At 36.8% G+C, this 23,911-nt stretch overlaps 1 protein-coding gene across 5 annotated transcripts in view; it reads right to left on the bottom strand.

The window, feature by feature from the left end:
- Bdp1 (BDP1 general transcription factor IIIB subunit) overlaps nucleotides 1-20,360 on the bottom strand; it is a 100,566-nt gene extending 80,206 nt beyond the window's left edge. For 4 of the 5 annotated variants that reach the window (XM_026393232.2, XM_026393234.2, XM_026393233.2 and 1 more), the window contains exons 1-8: nucleotides 19,969-20,360; nucleotides 15,587-15,863; nucleotides 14,104-14,213; nucleotides 12,577-12,636; nucleotides 9,853-9,984; nucleotides 6,868-7,001; nucleotides 5,314-5,408; nucleotides 529-583 (exon numbers count right to left, since the gene is read on the bottom strand). In XM_026393232.2, the coding sequence (XP_026249017.2) occupies nucleotides 529-583; nucleotides 5,314-5,408; nucleotides 6,868-7,001; nucleotides 9,853-9,984; nucleotides 12,577-12,636; nucleotides 14,104-14,213; nucleotides 15,587-15,863; nucleotides 19,969-20,180 (1,075 nt within the window). In that variant the 5' untranslated portion in view covers nucleotides 20,181-20,360. The remainder of the gene's footprint in view (nucleotides 1-528; nucleotides 584-5,313; nucleotides 5,409-6,867; nucleotides 7,002-9,852; nucleotides 9,985-12,576; nucleotides 12,637-14,103; nucleotides 14,214-15,586; nucleotides 15,864-19,968) is intronic. The other variant, XM_026393231.2, reaches the window with a different exon arrangement.
- Between the last annotated feature and the right edge of the window lie 3,551 nt (nucleotides 20,361-23,911).

Here is a 23,911-nt window from a genome sequence, read left to right on the forward strand (position 1 = left end):
TTTATTCATCTATTGAGGGACACCTAGGTTGGTTCTAGCTATTGTGAATTGAGCTGCTATAAACATTGATATAACTTCATCACTATAGTATGCTGATTTTAAGTCCTTTGGGTATAAACCAAGAAGTGGGATAGCTGGGTCAAATGGTGGTTCCATTCCCAGTTTTCTAAGGAATCTTCATACTGCTTTCCATAGTGGTTGCACCAATCTGCAATCCCACCAGCAATGTATGAGTGTACCTTTTTCACCACATCCTCAACAACATTTTTTTTAATATCTTTATTTATTTATTTTTATGGGGTGCTGAGGGTCGAACCCAGGGCCTTCTATGTGCTAGGCAAGCACTCTAAGGCTAAGCCACAATCCCAGCCCTCACCAACATTTATTGTTGCTTATATTCTTGATGATTGCCATTCTGACAGAAGTGAGATGAAATCTTAGAGTAATTTTGATTATACCTACAGCCAAAGAGGATTATTTTTTAGCCTCTTCAAATGATATTTTGTAAAAGAGGTCAGAAATACTTACGAAATGCTTTGTCTATTCTCCATCCATTTGTCTTTTCTTCACGTTTAAATTTATTCTGTTAAGAGAAACAAAACTTACAGTAATTTTCACCCATTAAATGAGTAAAGGTTATTTTGAAAATTAGCAAACATTAAAATAAAACTGTTATGAATAACATACTATTCTCTACTAATTGAATATGCCTTCACTAAAAGGCAAGTTAAGGTTCACTTTTTTAAAATGAGGATGAAAGGTTTATACTAAGTTTCTGATCCTGCTCCTCCTCCTTATTGTTATTTCTCAAATTAAAAAATAAAAGAATGAGGGATATGGATCAGGAGCTGAGTGTCCCTGGGTTAAATCCCCAATAGTAAAATAATAGTAATAATAATAGTAAGGAGGAAGAGGAGAAAGAGAGGAGGAAGAGGAGGCTGAGGCAGAGCTTAGAATATAGCTCAGGGCAGAGTGCTTATCTAGAATGCTCAAGACTCAGGCTTTTATCCCTAGCATCACAAAAAAAAAAAAAAAAACAAGACAAAAACCAACAGGGTTGAAATAAGAACATTTTGGTAACTGAAAGCAGAGAAATTTTTTCAATAGCAGAGTACTGGGCCGGGATTGTAACTCAGTGGTAGAGCACTTGCTTAGCATGTGTGAGGCACTGGGTTCAATCCTCAGCACCACATGAAAAATAAAGAAAGAAAATAAAGGTATTGTGTCCAGCTACAACTAGAAATATTAAAAAAAAAAAAAAAGGCAGAGTATTCATTCAGAACTACAGGAAAAAATGAAAATCACCAGAGCCAGGCAGGAGCATGATTGTAATCCCAGCAACTAGGGAGGTTGTGACAGGAGGATTACAAGTTCAAAGCCAGCCTCTGAAATTTATTGAGGCCCTAAGAAACTTAGTGAGACTCTGTCTCAAAATAAAAAGGGCTGGGGATATAGCTAAGTGGTCAAGTACCCCTGAGTTTAATCCTGCTCCCCTGGGAGCAGGATTAATCCCTAATACCAAAACAAAGAAAAAGAAAAGCACTAGGAAAGGTAAATATGTACTCAATATATTGAAGACAAAGTTAGTTTTTCTATTCAAATTTCTTAAAAACTAAAGACTCCCTTTTTTTTTTTTTTTTTTGGCAGTACTAGGAACAGAAGCCAGGACCTCACACATGCCACATGCCGGGCAAGTGCTCTATTAACATTGAGTACATCCTCTGTCCTTTTTTTTATTTTGAGACAGGGTCCTGCTAACCTGCCCAAACAACCCAGTTGCAATCCTCTTATTGTAGCCTCCTAAAGCATTAGGGTTCAACACACCCAACAAAAAGTATACTGTAGAATCATTAAATTCATTATAAGATGGGGTTTATAAGGCATGTAGAAGTAAAAAAGGACTTTAAAGATCATAGTACAGGGATTGGCAACAAATAAAAGTACATTTGTGAGAGGGTTTTTTGTTTTTGTTTTTTGGTACTGGAGATTAAAGGCAAGAAGGCTTTATCACTGAGCTGTATTCCAGTCCTTTTTTAAATTATTATTTTACTTTGAAATAGGGTCTCACTAAGTTATCCAGGATAGTCTCAAACTTGTAAACCCCTGCTTCAGCCTCCAAAATAACTAGGATTAGAGGTATGTGCTACAGCACCCAGCAAGAGGTTATTATTTGTGTAAGCCAACCTCAGAAAATCAAAGATCAAATGTTTCTATCATATGTGCAAGCTAGAGCAAAAGAAGAGAATGAAGGAGAGGAAGATCAAATATCATAAAGATTTAAAGATGATCAGTAGAGTAGAAGAAGGAAAGAGGGAGGGAGAAGTGAGGGGAAGAGGGAGGAAATGTGGAAGGAACTTTAAAAAATAGTACTATGTGAACATATACCAAGGGAATTTCACCCTTATATTTAAGTAGAAAGAACCAGTTAAAACTAAATAAAATAGATAAGCAAAAGGAAGACCTGCAGACTACAGGAAGGAGGATAGGGGGAGGGAACAGGAGAAGAAAGAGAACAGGAACTAAAAACAAATTCTATGTATATACAATTTTTGTCAGAATGAACTCAACTACTATGTATAACTATAATGCTCTGATTAAAAAAAAATTAAAAAGTTGTTGGGCATGGTAGCACACACTAGTAATCCCAGAGACTCAGGAGGCTGAGGCTGAGACAGAAGGATGGCAAGCTAAGGTAAGCCTTAAAACCCTGTTTCAAAAATAAAAAATAAAAAGGGTTGGGATTCTAGCTCAGTGACTAAGCACCCCTGAATTCAATACCTTGTACAAAAAAAGGTTATTATCTGTGAAGTATAAAGTAAAAAGAGAAAAATGATATAACAGATAAAATAGATTTGATTAACCCAAAAGAAAATAGAAAAAAGGAATTTAAAAACTGAGATAGAAGCTGGGCATGGTGATGCATGCCTGTAATCCCAGTAGCATGGGAAGCTGAGGCAGGAGGATCATGAGTTCAAAGCCAGCCTCAACAAAAGTGAGGCACTTAACAATTCAGTGAGACCCTGTCTCTAAATAAAATATAAAATAGGGCTGGGGATGTGGCTCAGTGGTTGAGTGCACTGGAGTTAAATTTCTTGTAATAAAAAAAAAAAGCCAGGATATAGCTCAGTGGCAAAGCACTTGCCTCACATGTTGGAGATCCAAGTTTCAAACCCCAGTACCATCAAAGGAAAGAAAAAGTTAACCCTGACATTAACACAAATAGACTGATTGCAAAGACTTATAATATGGATAAGGGGGAGGAGGGAGAGAAAACAAACTTTCAAACAAGGTTATTACCATAGATCCTACAAACATTAAAAATGATAATGAGCCAGGCCTAGTGGTGCACACCTGTAATCCCAGCAGCTCAAGAGGATGAACCAAGGATTTCAAGTTCAAAGCCAACCCTGGCAACTTAACAAAGCCCTAAGAAACTTAGCAAGATCTTATCTTAAAATAAAAAATAAAAAAGGGCTGAGGATATGGCTCAGTGATTAAGTGACTCTGGGTTCAATCCCCAGTACTAAAAGGAAAAATAAAGATAAATAAGTAATGAGATAGCATGAAATCTGATGCCTGTAGCATTAAAACTGTTACAAGAAATTGAAACTTTTCTTTTTTTTAAGGATAGGGTCTAATTGTAAACTCCTAGGCAAAATCAATTCTCCTGCCTCAGTCTCCTAAATATGGGAAGACAGGCACATGCCATTGTGCCCAGTTGAAACTGAAAATCGGAATGCCCTAAATGATACTTTAAAAATTGAATTTATAATCTAAAGTCTTCCTCCAAAGAAAATCACCTGATTAGATGATTTTACTAGTGAATTCTATCAAATGTTAAAGGAGAAATAATATTAATCTTAAATTCTTTCAGAAAGCAGACAAGGGAACATTTTCCAACACATTTTCTATAATCCTTATACCAAAATAAAACAAAGACATTAAAAAAAAAATTACAAGGGGGAATGGGGTTGTGGCTCAGCAATAGAGTGCTCGCCTAGCACAGGTGAAGCCCTGGGTTCGATCCTCAGCACCACATAAATAAGTAAGCAAGTAAATAAATAAAGTACTGTGTTCAACTACAACTGAAAAATATATATATAAAAAAAATTACAAGGGCTAGAGATATGACTCAGAAGTAGAGCACACACTTAGCATGTAGAAGGCCCTGAATTCAATCCCCAGCATTTCAGAAAAAAAAAGAAACAAACAAACAAACAAACAAAAAAAAAAAGACAAACCATTAACCAATATTCTTCTCATGAACAAAATTTGAAAAAAATCTCAAAATGAGCTGGGCATGGTGGCACATGCCTGTAATCCCAGGGACTTGGGAGCCTGAGACAGGAGGATTACAAGTTCAATTGTAATTTAGCAATTTAGCAAGGTCATAAGCAACCTACTGAGATCCTGTCTCAAAATAAAGAATAAAAAGGGGTGGGCATATGGCTCAGTGGTTAAGTACCACTGGCTTCAATTTCTGATACAAAAAAAAAAACAGAATAAGCAGTTTCTGATCTCTTGAAGAAATGCAGTAATGCAGCGAGGAAGGATATTTCATCATATTGTACAATGCACTTTACATAATGTGCCCAGGCAACCAATCAATGTCTAATCTGGTTCTAGAGGGAAAAATGATCTTTCCTATTGGCAATTTTTTATTAATGTAATGAATATAATAGGGTGGGAAATGAAGGTCAAAGACTATGACTGGGTAATGTACTACAGCAACAGAGTAATAGCATGCAGAGGCTCTCCAATTCAGGAAACATGTATGAAGAAAAAGTCCTCCCAGGAATGTTACAGCTATAATTGACATCACTGCTACTGCTAACAATGCCATTCTTTTCTTTATGCTGTCTTAGAAAATTTAGTAATATATTTTGTGTTCCAAAGGCTACTCTTAAGGATAGGGATAGAGCTCAATGGTAGAGCTCTTGCCCAGTATGCACAAGGTGTTAAATTAAATCCCTTCCATTACCCCCCAAAATGGTGTTCTTATATATTTATCTTCTCTTTTCATTCACTGTCCAACTCTTAATTAATTTCAGTAACTTTACTGGTACACCCTCAAGTCCATGAGAAACTTGATCAAATACATGAGAGACTTGATCAAATTAAGTAGAGTAATATTAAAAAAAGATTTTACCAATGATAGAATTGAGAAATATTGCTTTACTTCTCAGGCGATAAAGGGAAAATGTAACATAAACATCACTGTGAAAATCAAGAATTATGAATAAAATCAAAGTTAAAAAAAATTTAGCAATTTTTGAGTTTTTCTAATCAACAAATATTATGAGTTTACTTTACCTTAATTTCTATCCTTGCTCTGTGAGGAAACAGTTGTCCAATCATCGAAAAGTCAGTTCCTACCATGCTGATGGCTAAAAAGAACATATCTGTTTCTGTAAAAATTAGATAGAGAATCATTAAAAAGTATTTTCAGAGGAAAGAAATCTTACATAGCACATATTATGAGTTAAAAATAAATTCCACAGTACTTTCTTATTGAAAAAAGAGTCATAGAATATCTAAACAAATATCTTGAAACATTAAAATGGGGGGTAGAATAAGAAATTTTTATGCTCATACCAAACCAGCCAGAATTTTTTTTTTTTTTTTTTTTGGCACAGAGGCTTGAATCCATGGGTGCTTTAACACTGAGCCACATTCCCAGCCTTTTTTATTTTGTTTTACAGTGACTTTATTTATTTTTATGTGGTATTGAGGCTCAAACCCAGTTCATCACACATGCTAAGCAAACGTTCTACCACTGAGCTACAACTCCAGCCCTTATTTTTTATTTTGAGACAGGGTCTCCCTAAGTTGCTTAGGGCCTTGCTAGGTTGCTGAGGCTGGCCTTGAATTTGCAATCCTCCCATTTCAGCTTCCCAAGTCTCTGGAAGTATAGTCATGCTCCACTGCACCCAGCCAGAATTTTTTAATAAGACATTGTTCTCTGGTCTCATTCAAAACACCTTGAAGAAAACTGTCAAGTCATAGCCAGAAATGGGTATGTGTGCAACTAAGATGTCCTAAGTCCTACATAAAAAAGTAACTTAAAAAAAAAAAAAATACATGAGAAACTTGATACAAGTCATCTCAGGAGAATAGGAATAAGGTAGTCAGAGAAAGGAAGTAAAGACTCTTTCCTTCTGCTCTATAACCTTCTGTCATGTTTGAATTTCTTCCCAAAACTCTATTGTTTATATAATAAAAAGTAAATAATAAGCATCACCATGCAATAGGTACTATATACTTTAACAGCCTAATTTTTATCTATAATAACTTTAGGGGGCTGGGGATATAGTTCAGTGGTAGCATGCCTAGCACGCATGAAGTCCTTGGTTCAACTCCCTAGCACACAGGAGGGGGAAAAAAATAGAATCTTTACTAGATAACTTATCTTAAGTAGGATATCATGACCATTAGAAATGTTGATAATGGTATTTCTTTGTAGTAGAATTTGACACAGGAAGATTTCAGACAAAATGACCAAAGAACTAATTCTTCAAAAGATTTCTAATTTAAAATCAGGAAGGGTTGGGATTGTTGCTCAACGGTAGAGCACTGGCCTCGAATGTGCGAGACCCTGGGTTCAATCCTCAGCACCACATAAAAATAAATAAGTGAAATAAAGGTATTGTGTCCAACTACAACTCAAAAATAAACATATTAAAAAAACAAACCCAGGGATGTTGTTCCACAGTAGGAGCAGGTGGGAGGTGTCAATAAAATTTGCTAGACAGAAAACAACATGGTAGTTTACATTTCACTTCGCTTAAGAGAGAGATTTGATTTAAGCCAGAAATATAGTTTATTTCAAGTAAGTAACTTAAACAATTTTTAATGAAAATTTGTTACCTTTATTGGACCATGGCTTAGAATAATAATTTTTTCTAAAGCTGGAATATGTAGTTGTAGAACCACGCTCAAATATAGGATCATTTTCCTCAACAACACAGGGGCCTTTTGTCCTTAAAACTTCTACAGTTAAACTGAAAGAAACACATTTTCAAACAGAGTCAAAATAAAAACAAGTAAAAAGACAAATAGTAGATGAGATTTAAACAGCTATACTTTAGAAGTATACTATGCATTTGAACAAAAATGACAATAATTTGAAATACATAGATATTCAGACACACATACTTACCGACTAACGAATTGTTATTTATAATGTGATTACCAAGAAGTATAAATAAGTACCGATCTGTTTTCAAAATCCACAATAATAATATAAAATTGAGAAAATAACTTTGGGGCAACTAAGCTAGGCATGGTAGCACACACCTGTAATTCCAACAACTCAGTAACCTAAAGTAAAAGGATCACTACTTCGAGGCCACAATTTAGTGAGATCCTATTCCAATATAAAATAACTAGGGATATATCCCATGGCAGAGTAACCCTGGATTCAATCTCCAGTATCAGAGAAGGAAAAAAATAAAAAAGGCTAGCTATAGGGTCACACACCTGTAATCCCAATGGCTTGGGAGGCTGAGGCAGGAGGATCATCAGTTAAAAACTAGCTTCAGCAACTTAGCAATGCCCAAGCAATTTAGCAAGACGATATCTCAAAAGAAAAAAATAAAAAGGGCTGGAGATGTGGCTCAGTATTTTTGAGGCACCTAAAAAATATTTTTTGTTGCCTTCTGTATGCCTCTTATAGGCTATACATATTTATTATGCTAGGCATTATGAGAATATTGATAAATACAAGCATTTTATATTTTACATGCGTGCAAACAAAGCAGTTAAATACAAAGCAGTTAACTCTTTATCAACCAGTAAACTCACCATCACAAACTAATGGAAAAAAGCAAACAAAATTATTACTATTATTACTAGCACTATTACATTCATGTTTCATCAGCACAGTTTTTTTTTTTAGACAATCCACTCCTTTTTTTTTTTTTACTATTATTAGTATTTTTTACTTATAGATGGATAAAATACCTTTATTTTATCTGTTTATTTTTATATGATGTTAGGGATGGAACCCAAGGCCTCACACATGCTGGGCAAGTGTTCTACCACTGAGCCGATACCCTGGCCCCATCATCATCATAGTTTTATTATTGGTGTTTTTTGGTTGGGGTTTTGTTTTGGTTTGTTTTTTTTTTTTAAAGTAGTGGGGATTAAATCTGGGATGCTTTACTACTGAGCTACATTTCGAGCCATTTTTCCCCCCACACTTTTTCACTGGTGCATTATAGCTATACATAGTGATGGGACTTGTTGTTACATATTCACACATGCACACTCTGGTCCTTTTTATTTTTTTAAATTTTTTTCAGAGGGTACCCAGTATTGAACTCAGAGGCACTCAACCCCTGAGCCACATCCCCAGCCCTATTTTGTATTTTATTTGCACAGGGTCTCGCTGAGTTGATTAGGGCCACACTAATTTGTTGAGGCTGGTTTTGATCCTCCTGACTCAGCCTCCCAAGCTGCTGGGCCTTTCTTTCTTTTTTTTTTTTTTTTTTTTTGGTACTGGGGATTGAACTCAGGGGCACTCAACCACTGAGGCACATCCCCAGCCCTATTTTGTATTTTATTTCAAGACAGGGTCTTACTGAGTTGGTTAGTGACTCACCATTGCTGAGGCTGGCTTTGAATTCACGATCCTCCTGTCTCAGCCTCCTGAGATGCTGGGATTACAAACATGCACCTAGGAACATGGCTGGGCCTTTTTATTTTTTGAGACAGGGTCTCACTAAGTTACTGAGGTTGGGTTCAAACTTGTGATCCTCCTGCCTTAGTTTCCAGAGTTGCTGGGATTACAAAAACCATCACACCACCCAAATTTAAATGCTATAAAATTTTTTACTAAACCAAAAGCAATAACGCAAGCCTATAATTTCAGCTATTTGGGAAACTGAAACAGGAAGATGCAAGTTCACAGTCAGCCTCAGCAACTTAACAAAGCCCTACACAACTAAGCAAGACCCTGTTTCAAAAATAAAAAGGACTGGGAACATAGCTCAGTGGTAGATATACTGCATTCAATCCCCAGTACCAAAAACAATAAAAAATTTAAAAAGAGCTCAGTGGTAGAAGGTATCTGGGTTAAATTCCCAATACCGGGGAGAGGGAAAAAAATTATTTTTATAAATTAGGCAAGAAACTTTTCATTTTTTCATATTTACTAACTTATTAATATAGCATATCCTCTTTAAAAAATACACTTTAGAAAGAAAGCTGAATCCTGCAATGCCAAACTGAGAAATTTAATTTTATAACTGTGAAAGTGGAGAGTAAACAAAATCTCACCTTAACAAAACTCCCAAAATGTCAAACCTGTCTCATTGTATATCCATTATTTATCATCGTATACCAGAATATGGTATTAATTAATTACATGAAAACTTGAATACTGACTTCAAGATTAAGTTAATTCTAGAAATCTATTCTCAGTGGAGAACAGCATATAATTAGTTTAGCAGCTCAGCTCAATTACCAGTAAGGATAGTAAAACAATGGTGTTAAGACTAATGTATGACAGAACAACAGTATCATCTCATACAAAACACATAAAAATTGCTAAAAATGAACTGGGCAGGGTGCACATGCCTATAATCCCAGCTACTGAGCAAGCTGGGGCAGGAGGATTCCGAGTTTGAGGTCAACCTGAGCAATTTAGAAGGCCCTCCTCTCAAAACAAAAGAAACAAACAAAAAAAGCTACAAGTTTTGAATTAATGTAACCCACTTTTCTGATTATAGCATTCAGGATATAAGTATAAACACTGCGGTATAAGTGATAATGACAGATTCAGAAATAGGATCCCTCTCCTTAAATAAAGCATGCTTTTTTCTGGTGAAACCACAACAAATCTCAACTTACCTTTCTTCATCCAAAATAATAGAACCATCCTCTGCCACTTTTACTCGAGGAACCAGCAATGGCCCATCATCTGTCTCTTCTTGCATTTCTTCATTATCTTCAACATCAAGCGTGCTCTTATTTTCCTGCCTACTAAATGTAAAGATAAGTTAATTCACATAGCTTAGAGAAGTATTTCCTGGGACAGAAGTGTGACTCAGTAGTAGTACACATGCTTAGCAGGCCCAGGGCTCTGGGTTTAATTCCCAGCAACAAAATTAAATACATTAATTGATTAATTAAAGAGAAATAAATGCTCATCTTTTCAACTTCAACACAGTATTAACACAAACCATCCGGTTATTATGGAATTAACAATAATAATCCTTACAGTTACTTAGCACTTGGTTCCAGAACATTTAATTAACTCTTTAGTATTTTCATACTCACTTAAGCCTTAGAGAAAATAGAAAACTTACGCTCTAGATTACACAACAGTAAGGACAGTAAGGATAGAACAAAAAGCCAAATAGGCTTTTTTTTTTTTTTTAGAAAGCTATGTGTATGTATATATTTTTATTAGATTTTAATTTTAGCTGATACAGAAAAACATGAAAATTGTACATCTTAATGGGGTACCATCTACATAATGTTTCAATATGTGTATATGCAATGTCTAAATCAGGTTAAACAAAAACATTTATCATTTCTTTATGTTGAAAAATTTCAAATCCTTCTAGGCAAGTGTGATAGGTGGCATATGCTTATAATCCCATCTACTCAGGAGGCTCAGATAGAAGGATGAAGAGTTCAAGGCCAGCCAGGGCAACATGGCAAAACCTTATCTCAAAAAAAAGAATCCTTCTTAAAGCTTTTTGAAATATACAGTACATGACTATTAGTTTTCTATAGCTACCCTACTGTGCAATAGCACAGCAGATTACCTTCCTTCTAACTTTTAGTTTTTCAAATAAGGATTCCAAATTCCACACACTTTCCAATCTACTACACTATTGGATATGTTTTATTGAAGTCAACATAAATTATAAACCTGTGAAGCATAAACTATTTTTAAAGCTTCAGAAATGTGCTTTAAAACAGTATGCATCCTAGGCAAAATAATAAGCTTACTTAACCCTTGAAATGATAGCTCTGAAACTGTTTTAATGTTTCTGCTAAATTTCAACAATCCTTCACTTTAAAATATACAGCTACTTGGGCTGGGAGGTAGCTCAGTAGCAGAGTGCTTGGCATAACATGTGATTAGGCCTTGTGTTTGATCCCCAGCCCCACAAAAAAAAAAAAGAAAGAAAGAAAGAAAATACCAATAACTTCCTAAAAAGGTCTTTTGGTGGAATTTCTTCAGAATAAACTAACATGATAGTTTTGAATGTAAAAAGCATAGGGAGCTTGTGCTTATACAGACTACATATAGTGTCATCAAAACTAAACCTATTGCCAGGCATGGTGGCACACTCCTGTAATCCTAGCAGCTTGGGAGGCTGAGACAGGAAGATCACTAGTTCAAAGCTAGCCTCAGCAAAAGCAAGGCGCTAAGCAATTCAGTGAGACCCTGTCTCTAAATAAAATACAAAATAGGAATGGGGATGTGGCTCAATGGTCAAGTGCTCCTGAGTTCAATCCCTGGTACAAAAAAAAAAAAAAAAAAAATCAAACTAAACCTACTGCAGGACAGTGTATATAGAATGCTAACTTTGATGTATAAAAAAAATTTAAAAAGGGGCTGGGGATGTGGCTCAAGCGGTAGCAAGCTCGCCTGGCATGCGTGCGGCCCGGATTCAATCCTCAGCACCACATACAAACAAAGATGTTGTGTCCGCCGAAAACTAAAAAATAAATATTAAAAAAAAATAAAAGAAAAAGAAGCTAGGCTTGATCAGAGGTAGAAGAATTTTTACAATATTCACTTTTGTTCCTTTTGAGTTCTGTATCATGCAAAAACTATTTTTCTAAAACAACAATAAAAAAAAAGCTTTCTTATTCTAACAGCTTTAACTGAACATCATAATACTGGTCAGTTATATGTGCATAACTGACCAGTTATATATGTATTACACAAATAGTGTGGGATTTTCAAGCTCATTTAAATAAAAGTTACTTTTATTCATAGGTGAGTCTATTTTAAAAATTCAAACAAGGCTAGTAGTATAGTTCAGTAGCAAAGCATCTGCCCAGAACACACATGGCCCTGGGTTCCATCCCCTGCACCACAAAAAATAAATACAAAGATCCAGTCAAGCCAAGCATAGGAAGGCTGAGGGAGGAGTATCACAAGTTTGAGGCCAACTTCAGCAACTTAGCAAGGTCCTAAACAACTCAGCAAGACCCTATCTCAAAATAAAAAACAAAAAGGGCTGGAGCCAGGCATGGTGATGCACATCTATAATCCCAGCATCTCGGGAAGCTGAGGTGGGAGGATTTCAAGTTTAAGGCTAGCCTCAGCGATTTAGCAAGCCCCTAAGCAACTTAGGGAGACCCTATCTCAAAATAAAAATTAAAAAAGGGCTGGGGATTTAGCCCAGTAGTAAAGTGCCCCTGGGTTCAATCATTTCTTTTTAAAAAAACTTTCCTTTAGAGAACTTTCTCTATTTTTGTATTAACTGCTTATTTAATTAGAAGACTGAAAAGAAAAATCTGGACACAGACCTCAAAATCATTTCATTTTTTTGAAAAGATATTCCCATAATAGAATACATTCAAAAAAGAATAAGATGGAATACTTACTCTCTTGACTGGATGGGAGTCAATGACTTTTCAGTTTTCTTTTCTTGTTCTAGTGAAGAACTATTAAACACAAATAACAATACTTTTTAATGACTGAATTTGTCTTGCCAATTCTATCTGTAAGCAAGAAGAAAATTAACTTCTATGTGTTTTTTCAAAGATATAATAAACCATAGTACTTCATTAATAATGGCACAGTTTAACAATTTTTCAGTCACAGCTGGGGTTTTAGCTCAGTGTGTATTTAGTATGCTTAAATCCCTGAGTTCAATCCTCAACACAGAAAACAGGAAAGGGAAAAGAAGGAAAATTAAGAAAAGGGAAAGAGGGAGGAACGGAGGGAGAAAAAAAATTTTTCAGTCAAAAATTTGTAATCAAGTACAAATAATCTGTTAGGTTCATGCTCTTAGTAATTCCTGATTCCTTAATAAAGGGAGGCTCCCAATCCCAAGACATAAAAATACCTACATAGTTTGTCTTCAATGTGTGTATGTCAAGCAACTCAAAATCCAGGTTTCCGGTCCTTCCTTCAACTGGATCAAACACCTGGTGAACCCCAAAAGGTCCTACTAAAAAATATGCTACCTCTATCAGCTAAACTATCAACAACAATGACCAGATTTATTTAGAAGACTTCTGTCCCCAACCCCAACCAAGATTTTGAAGCCTTATTCTTGAAAGATTTGCTAATCAAACTACCATTGAATTTAATCAATGTACTGCTTAAAATCTTAGATAGCTCCTTTAGATTAGGTTATAGTACATAATAAAGAGAAATTGCAACCTTGATTATAGAAAAGTTGCCTAACTGGTTTTACTACATCCTGTTAATTAATATAACAAAGGAAACTTATTTTTCATATCATCGATAAAAAGTATCATTTGCCATCCCCAGAAAACAGTTAATTGCAATCACAGCTGGGGGTATAGCTCAGCAGTATATACAAGCAAGGCCCTGGATTCAATCCCCACACAAGGAAAGGGGAGGGGAAGGGAAGGGTGTCTTCTTTGTCATTATTTATACATTCAAAGATTTTTCAGATTTAACTTCAACTACTTTGATTTCTTTTTTTTTGTATATCAGAAAACTTTCTTTTAGGATCTTTACTCTTATGGTTGAGATACAGATTTTTTATATAGATTTTTCCCAGCATGAGGGGAGGGGAGGGGAGGAAAGAAATAAAACAGGCAAGAGGTATGGGACTATAATCCCAGTGACTCTAAAGGCTGACACAGGAGGATATCAAGTTCAAGGCCAACGTGGGCAACTTTTCCAAGACCCTGTCTCCAAACAAAAAAAAGGGTTGGGGATGTAGCTCAGTGATGCTTAAGTGTGAAGTCAAGAGTTCAATCTCCAGTGCCACAAAAAGAAAAAAAGATCACTGATAGTTATCATAAAATCTTCAGTCACAGTATAACATATGTGCTACAAATTTTTTCAACATGCTTTTAGAAAACAAGAAATTATACTCTAAATGTGGTACTTAAATCACTACAAAGAAACTAAAACAAATAAATTTTACTTACGTCATTGGATTATTATCTGGCAGGTAATATATGAAGTCTCTCATAGTCATTTTTGAACGATCTGCTGGTCTCTGACTTTCATTTATAGCATATTTGTTTTTCCATTGTTTCTATATATACAAACACACAGATCCACTTTTATTTTATAAATATAGAAGAATTTCAAATGTACTACACTCAAATATATGGACCACTATTACATTCATTCCAAGAGTTTTAATATTATTCCTATTCTGATTATATCTAATTTTAGGGAAAAATTATGAGCTGAATATTAAAAAAATTGTAGCACATTACCCATAATAGTTTTTAGTTTTTAAAATCTAAAGTGATTGGGACTGGATGAAAGTTCAATGTACAAAATCCTGCTCACTGGAGCTGGGTGTAGCTTTGCAGTAGAATGCTTGCCTATCTATCATGCATGAGGCCCTGGATTCAATCTCTAGTACAGAGGGGGGAAAAAAAAAAATGCTGACATTTGGTGGACATTTAATATTTTCAACAGAATTTTTTTTTTTTAAAAGATGGGGTCTCACTGTGATGCCCAGGTTGGACTCAAACTCACAATCCTCCCACCTCGGCCTTCCAAATAGCTGGGATTACAGGCATGCACCACCATACCAGCACTTACTATTTTCTAGACTTAAGTTTAAATATGTTTCACATGTATTAATTCATTTAATGTTCACAATCCTTCAATGAGGTAGATGCTATTATTGGTCCTATTTTACAGATGAGGAAATAGACATAGAAAGATCAATTAAACTGCCCAACATCACATAGCTAAGACTCAAAGCCTAAGTATCTAACTCCAGAGCCAGCATGCTTCACCACTATTACCATGTCCTTCCAAGGGAAAAAAAAAAAAAAATTAGTTTTCAAGATTATAAAGAACATGGACTCTACTATATGCATTGCACAAATATTTCCCATTTGTAATTTTCCACACAGAAAATTACCAATTCATATTGCTCAACCATGTTTATCTTAATTCAAATACCTTTGTCTTAACAAAAATAAATATACAGCATGTCACATGGATATCTTTATATGAAAAATCCGATTCAAGGTTTATTTTACAAATATGCCTATGTATCTATATATGTTCTTATAAAAGTTTTACTTGTTGCCCTCACTAAAAACAAAGAGGAATGATACTGGCCAAATTATGTTGTACATATATAGATATATAACAAATCCTATCATTACATACAACTATAATGCACCAATAAAAAAATGGAAAAAAATAAAAAACATAATTAAATGAAGTACATAAAAATTTTTATTAGTTGACTATGAAGTTCAACATACTTCTCAATCATCTATTAACAAAGGGAGATGTTATTTTGGTTTTGCTACAGACGCATAAGGGATGTTATTTTGGTTTTACTAGAGATGCTTATTTTTCTTCCAAATGATGCCATACTAACCTAAAAACAGAAATCTAGCAAGCAACATTGAAATTGGGATTTTCCTCCCTTACCTTCTCTTTTCTCAATTCTTCTTTTAACATTTCCCTCAGTTTCTGGGCTTTATATATTCGGTATCTGTCTGAGCATGGCTGTTTCTCTTTTGTTGGAATGGGGTTTGGCTGTGGAGCATCTTGATTAACTGTAGATAAGGGATGAGACTGTGAAGGAACACTGACACTAGGCTTAACCAAACTAGAAGTACTTGATACTCGCTTTCTTCTCTGTGAAACGGTAGAGAACAATTTGCTGGATTCTTCAACATTATTTTCACCACCAATCTTCTCATCACTGTTGAAATTTAAAAGAGAGAAAAAGAGAAAGAAAGAAAGAAAGAAAGAAAAGAAAAACGAACACCATGAATCTTCTTTCGTATGTCCTAGTTTTAAAACCTAGGACAAAACACTAAAGTCTCATTATTAAAAAAAGATTGGCAGCCATTATGAAGTCAAACAACAACAAATGCTGGCGAGGATGTGGGGAAAAGGGTACACTTGTTCATTGTTGGTGGGACTGCAAATTGGTGCAGCCAATTTGGAAAGCAGTATGGAGATTTCTTGGAAAGCTGGGAATGGAACCACCATTTGACCCAGCTATTCCCCTTCTTGGTCTATTCCCTAAAGACCTAAAAAGAGCATGCTACAGGGACACTGCTACATCGATGTTCATAGCAGCACAATTCACAATAGCAAGACTGTGGAACCAACCTAGATGCCCTTCAATAGACGAATGGATAAAAAAAATGTGGCATTTATACACAATGGAGTATTACTCTGCATTAAAAAATGACAAAATCATAGAATTTGCAGGGAAATGGATGGCATTAGAGCAGATTATGCTAAGTGAAGCTAGCCAATCCCTAAAAAACAAATGCCAAATGTCTTCTTTGATATAAGGAGAGTAACTAAGAACAGAGTAGGGACGAAGAGCATGAGAAGAAGATTAACATTAAACAGGGATGAGAGGTGGGAGGGAAAGGGAGAGAGAAGGGAAATTGCATGGAAATGGAAGGAGACCCTCAGGGTTATACAAAATTACATACAAGAGGAAGTGAGGGGAAAGGGAAAAATAATACAAAGGGGAGAAATGAATTACAGTAGAGGGGGTACAGAGAGAAGAGGTGAGGGGAGGGGAGGGGAGGGGGGATGGTAGAGGATAGGAAAGGCAGCAGAATACAACAGACACTAGTATGGCAATATGTAAATCAATGGAAGTGTAACTGATGTGATTCTGCAATCTGTATACGGGGTAAAAATGGGAGTTCATAACCCACTTGAATCAAAGTGTGAAATATGATATATCAAGAACTATGTAATGTTTTGAACAACCAACAATAATTTTAAAAAAAAGAATTAATGGGGGTCTAGGGGTACAATTCAGTGGCAGTGAATGTGCAAGACCCTGGGTTCACACTAGCATGTCCAATGACTTAAGATTTATGCTGATTACTATAAGTTTTGTTTAAAATCTTTTTAACTTATATAAATTCTAATGAATACTGTTAATCTTTTCAAATATTATGTACCTAAGCTCGGCAGACAACATAATTATATGCTAGTTTCCTCAAAGCAAACAAAAACCTAAGTTTTTACAGAACAAACTTAATCAACCTACTTTGAATAACTGAGGGTTTTGTTTTAAGACTTAACTTTTTTGTTTTATGTTTCTGTTTTACATATGATGCTGGGATGGAACCCAAGGCCTCGTGCATGGCAGACAGAGGTTTCTTTTCAAATACAGTCTATACATCACTTTGACATCTCCCTAAATTGGTCTAAATTATTGGCACTATATCAACATGAGATCAGTCAAAGCAAATACACAAAACTTCAAACTTATAAAATATTTGTATTGCAGTATTTGAAGACATACATTTAACCTCATTAGCCAAACCAAATTCCTTTTTTGTTAGTTTTTTTTGTTTGTTTGTTTGTTTTTTTTTTTTTTTTTGTACCAGGGATTGAACCCAGGGGTGCTTAACCACTGAGCCACATCTCTGGTCCTTTTTATGTTTTTGAGACAGAATCTCATTAAGTTGCTTATTGCCTTGCTAAGTTGCTGAAGCTGGACTTGAACTTGCAATCCTCCTGCCTCAGCCTCCTGAGCTGCTAGGATTACAGGTGTATGCCACTGCACCAGACTCAAACCAAATGCTATTTGGAGCAGGAATCATTTATTCTTTTTCAAGTACAACTCTACTTACACAGCCAAAATATTCAGTCACTTCAAAATACATATTAGATATGGTACAGATAGACATAAATAATTCAAGAATGGCCTAAAAACAAATCAAATCAAGAAAAGAGAACAGGGTGAAAGTTGGATAGAATGAATAACTTCTAATATACTATAACACAGTCAGGTGATAATACAATTGTAGGGTTAATAACAAATAATTTTATATCTCAAAATAGCTAGTAGAGAGAATTTGAAATGTTCCAAAGACAAAGAAACACTTTTGAAGTAATGGATACACCAATTTCCCTGATCTGATCATTACACATTGTATACATGTACTGAAACATCACACTGTACCCTATAAATATGTATAATTATTATGTAACAATTAATTTCTTAATATTAAAAAGAAAAAAGGGGCCAGGGATGTAGCTCAGGTAAGAGTGCTTGCCCCAGCATATGTGAGGCCCTGGTCTTGATCCCCACAACCACAAAATAAGAGAAGAAAAAAAACAAAAAACTTTTTTCATATTTTATAATTGGTTTTTATATAAAAATGCAAAATGCCTTAACCAATGGAATAACCTTTCCAGAAAGTTTCCAGTTTAAATTCTTATCTCAGGCTGAAGAGGTAACTGGTAGCAGAGTGCCTGCCCAGCATGTTCAAGGACCTGGTGCCCACTCCCAACTGCTGCCCACTCCCCCCCAAAAATCTTATCTCAGCCCTTATAGAAATGATATATGCATCATGTGCATTTTGCCCAACTATGTTGAATGCATATACACCCTATCAATTTTTACATCTAGCAAAAACGCCCACACACAAAAAAATGCAGTTCAAAAACAAAATATACTCCTTAATTTAAATTCTAAGAAATCAATTAAATACTCTAGAGCATGAATGTCTCAGGACTACAGTCTGAGACATATAACAATAATTTATTAAATTATTAGTCATCATGCATTCCTACACTGTTAATCAAATCTCTCAAAACTTAATATTAATTTAGCAGTAAGAGGTATTGTATCTCCATTTTAAGGAGAAATTTTAAATCAGATTCATGTAAAAAAACTTGGAAATAACTGAGCATCAACGAACTATCAAAATAAACACCCTATAACTAGCACCAGCTTACTAGAGTAAGTTGTGCTCCCACAAAAGAAAATGTTCACCTTTTTGTCACAATATAAACAAAATTTGTACCAACTCACTGGCACTTAACAGGGCTGGTTTTTTACTGTTTCCTCCTACATACAATATAAAAACAGAGACCACCTTATTAACCTGGCAGGTTTTTAATTTAATTACTTTCCACTGTCACCCTTTCTTAAAACTAAGAACTTTGGCCAGTGCCTGGGCACACCTGCAATCAGGAGGACAGCGAGTTCAAAGCCAGCCTCAGTAAAAGTGAGGCACTAGGCAACTCAGTGACACAAAACAGGGCTGGGGATGTGGCTCAGTGATCCAGTGCCGCCTAGTTCTATCCCCGGTACGAAAAAAAACAAAACGAAAAAGCAAAACTTAAGAACTTTTGTAGGGAAACTATTCTGGCCTGTGCTGTGCAAGTAAGTTATCTCGAATCTCCAAAATAACGCCCCCAAAGAAGATAATATTATCCTTATTTAGCAAAATAAATTTTGTCTAGGAAAAGTCTACTTAAATTGTTAAATTAAGTAAAAGAGTCCTTAATCCAAATGCGGTACACGACGCTAAAGCCATGATTCTTGATAAAGTGCATCCCTCAAACCCAAAGCAAGCAACAGAAACTTCTTTCCTTGACACAAGTCAGCAGAAGCAGAACAATCTGGGAACATAGCTCAGTGGCAGAGCGCTTGCCTAGCATGTGCGAGGCCCTGAGTTCGATCACCAACACCGAGAGAAACAAAAAAGCAATACTGGCGATCTCCTTTTTAAAAATAAGTATTTTTAAAAAATTTTTAAACCACTCTCCTTGCAAAAAAAAAAAAAAAAACTTTAAAACTACGATAATTAAATTCTCAAGTGACAGCATGGCTATTCTCCCTTCAGATTGCTATACTGGATTCCCATCACCACCAACTGGAAGACCAGGTCTCCTCGTGAACATACAGATCCTGACGAAAGGTCAGAGGGACAAACTGCAGTTTAGAGTGGGTTCATCCAGACTCTGAAAGCAAGGGAGTACTCCTCTAATAATGTTCATGTGCTCAGCTTCATTTTCCCTCTGCAAGCGCTTACCTGCTCCTAGGAGCCTTTTCTTGGGGCTCTGCTGCCCCGGAATCCACCGCGGGCACATCTGTGGGCTCCACTGGCTTCGGAGCGGACTCCGCCGTAGGCTCCGAGGGCCTGGGAGACTCCTGGCCGCGCTGGGGATTGGGAGCGGTAGAGCCCCTGGCGCTTACACCAGGCCTGACATTCGGCTTCACGCTAAGGCGTGCCCTGCGGAACATGGCGGAGCCAGGGGGCCCGGGGAGGCGGCTCCACGGCCGCGCTAAGCCCCGAGCCCCGGCCGCTGCCCGAGAGGACCTACGCCCTCCCCACAAAGCCACACCACCGGCCCCGCGGGCGGCTACCGCAGTTTCGCGCCCCCGCCGCCGCCACCTCTCTCCCACCACCGCCTCTTCTTCATGACCCTGCCACACTAAGAGCTAAGTTTCTCCCTCCTCGCTGCTCCCCCGCCCTCAGAGGGCGCCGGAACTGATTGCGTCACCAGGCAGCGCAGCTGACTGACGTCAGACTCAGGGCGCCGGGAGCCATGGCAACTACCGACAGCTTGGGTTACCTGTGAACCGGAATTTGAGAAACTAAGATGTATGCTATTCCTTCTTCAGGCGTCCTTAGGAGTTGTTGAAAAGAGAGAGAGGAGGCCGAGTCGACTCCACAGCTCAAAGCCTTCAATTTTCCCCTCCCGGGGCTGGGAATCGAACCCAGGGCTTTCCGCTTGCTGAACATGCAATCTACCGCTAGGCTACCCCCTCAGCCCCCTCAACGAAAGGCTTAATGGAAACTAGTAAAATAACTGGCCAATTTATTTTTAAAGGGTCTCCAAGAGCACTTAAGCATATGAGAGCGGCGCCTGCACACCAGTATATGGGGATCCCCAAGGCTCAGAAATTCTAAATTGAAGCCTGGCGCGGTGGCTTAGTCCTGTAATCCCAGCAACTCTGAGGCAAGGCTGAGGCAACTGGATCGCAAATTGGCCGCTGGGTTCAAAGCCCAATACCAAAACATAAGTAAATAAAATTTAAAAATTGTTTTCCAGCTTTCAAGAAAATCAAAATTGAATAGAATATAGATTAGAAATTCTGTTGTGAAGGCGTGATTACACTTGCACCCTAGGAGAGGAACCAGGTTTCTGCTAAGCATCCTGGGAAGACAGTTCACTATACTCCCTTGTGTACTTTCGAATGTATTGCCCATTCAAAAATTATTGTAATCGAAACTCTGCAAGTCAGCATGAGTATTCTTAATCTGCTTCAAGAGATAGCAATACAGTAATAAAATGTTCTTGGCTGGGGAAGAAATACAACAAAAAAAAATTTTTGTTGTTTTTGTTTTTGTTTTTGTTTTGGTACCAGGAATTGAACCTAGGAGCACTTAACCACAAGCCACATCCCCAAACCTATTCTATATTTTATTTAGAGCCAAAGTATCACTGGGTTGCTTAGCCCAGTGCTGTGGCACACACCTGTAATCCCAGGAGAATCACTAGTTCAAAGCCAGTCCCAGCAATTCATCAAGACCCTGTCAAATAAAATATAGAAAAGGGCTGGTGATGTGGCTTAGTGGTTCCGTGCCCCTGGGTTCAACATCCCTGGGTTCAACCCCTGGTGCCAAAGTGTGGTATATATGTGTATACTCACATTCAATGTCATGAAATAAATTTAAATAATAATAGAGAGTAATGAGGGGCCTTTATGGTAGGAGGCAAAATAACCAGAGATAAGGCTCACCCTGTAGGTATGAAGCAATGTTTGAACCTGTGATACAAATCCCCTGACTTATGAAAACAACAAAAGCCTAATTCCTTCTTGAAAGGAGAGGGGAATTCCATTAGAACATCCCCTGACATTAGTAACAAAACATCAAAGAAACAAAATCCTGTACTGGCTGAAAAAAATAGGTCATCCAGAGGGAGAAAGAAAAGAAGCAAGTGCTTTTGAAAATATGAAGGCAAGGCTGAAAGTAGAGATGAACTAAGAGATTACTTTAAGAATGGGAAGAAAGTGGAGGTCTGTAAGTTCTGTGGGCCCTCTCCAGTACTCTGGAGATAAAAACCATGATCTCAGATTGATTTTTTTTAGTTTTTTGTTTTTCTTGAGGTTTTTTTGTACTTTTTTTCCCTCCCTAAGATGCATTTAAAGAAACTCAGTGCTTAGCCTGCACAAGGCCCTGGGTTCAGTTGCCTGCACCAAAAAAATTTTTAAAAGCCCAAAAATTGAAAAGGAATACCTTGCCAGATGGACATAGTGGCCCACATTTGTAATCACAGCAACTTGGAAGGCTGAGGCAGGAGGATTGCAAGTTCCAGGTCAACCTCAGCAATTTAGTGAGGCCCTGAGCAATGTATTGAGACACTGTTCCAAAATAAAAAATATAAAGGGCTGGGGTGTAACTCAGTGGTAAAGCACCCCTGGGTTCAGTCCCCAGTACAAAAAAAAAAAAATCTTGCCAAAGAAAAGATGTCTCGGGATCTTAGAGCCATTGGTAGGACTATACAGATTTGGACAGAATGTTCTGATGCAAACTGAAGACACAAGGCCTTCTTTCAAATGTTATGTTCCACCAAGAATCTAGAGCATTCCAATAATTTTATAGGTAAAGAAATCAATAATGACTTAGATTTAGTTTTCTACTAGTAAAGATATGGCAGTAAAGTCAGATTAAATTTTTACTATTAAACACAGTCATAAGACATTTGTAACACACCCAAATTTGTGGAGTAAATTCTTAGTGTCATTAGTATTTTAAAATCTTACACCTATAATCCCAGGGACTCAGGAGGTTGAGACAGAAGGGTCGCAAGTTCAAGACCAGCATCAGCAACTTAGTGAGACCATGTCTCAAAATAGAAAATAAAAAAGGTTAGGGATGCATCTCAGTAGTAAAGAACTCCTGAATTAAATCCCTAGTACCAAAAAAGAAAAAGAAAAGAAAAGAAAAGAAAGAAAGAAAGAAAGAAAGAAAGAAAGAAAGAAAGAAAGAAAGAAAGAAAGAAAGAAAGAATCTCCAGTTTTCTCTGGAAGACACACATATCTTGTGTATATGATGTACATCATGCATACCCCTCCAACTCAAATACTATAATTTCAGCTGCAAAGAAAAAAATCAATCATTATAAATTGAAAACACAAACAAAAACAAGCTTTTTAAACTATTATTGCGTATTGAATCCATTGAGCTTTCAATCCTTCTGCCTCAATTTCCCAACACACTGGGATTACAGGCTTATACCACCATGCCCTGTACAAAAACAACTCTTTCCCACTTTCCAACCCAAAATTCATTCCATCCCTCCCTCTTTAGATGATCTCTTTATAATAGGTGGGCCACGAAGTTAATCTTTTCCTTCTGCTTAAGTTACTCAAGAAAAGTTCACATCTCCAGAAATGCAAAAAAAGGAGGAGGAGGAGGAGATTCACTAAATAGATCTACAAGCAGTATTAAGGAGAGGGTCAGGAGGAGCATGGGAACAGTGATAAGTATGCAAAGCTAAGGTTGACAGAACAATGAAAAAATAGCTAACATATTGAATGCTACGATATGCTGATGCTTCACCAAATACTTAAAATATTAATCAATCAATGAGGGAGGTACCATTGTACCTTACATTTTACAGGTAAAGGACGCTTTAACACAATGAGTTCCCAGGTTAACAGAGCTACTAACTGACAAAGCTGGATTTTCAACCCAGAGGTTGCATTTCCAGAGCCACTTTCTCCTGCCTTCTCTAACATAGGCAATTTTGTAAAGTGCAGAAGTGCATGCCTGTGATTCCAGTGACTCTGGAGGAGGCAGGAGGACGACAAGTTCCAGGCAGCCTCAGCACCTTAACATGACTCTAAGGACCTTAGAAAAACCCTGTCTCAAAAAGGGATGGAGATGTGACTCTGTGAAAAAGTGCCCCTGAGTTAAATTCCCAGTACCATAAATAAAAAATAAAGAAAGAACATAAGCAATT

Source organism: Urocitellus parryii, chromosome 1 (genome assembly GCF_045843805.1).
Source record: "Urocitellus parryii isolate mUroPar1 chromosome 1, mUroPar1.hap1, whole genome shotgun sequence".
In the NCBI taxonomy this organism is placed as follows: Eukaryota; Metazoa; Chordata; class Mammalia; order Rodentia; family Sciuridae; genus Urocitellus; species Urocitellus parryii.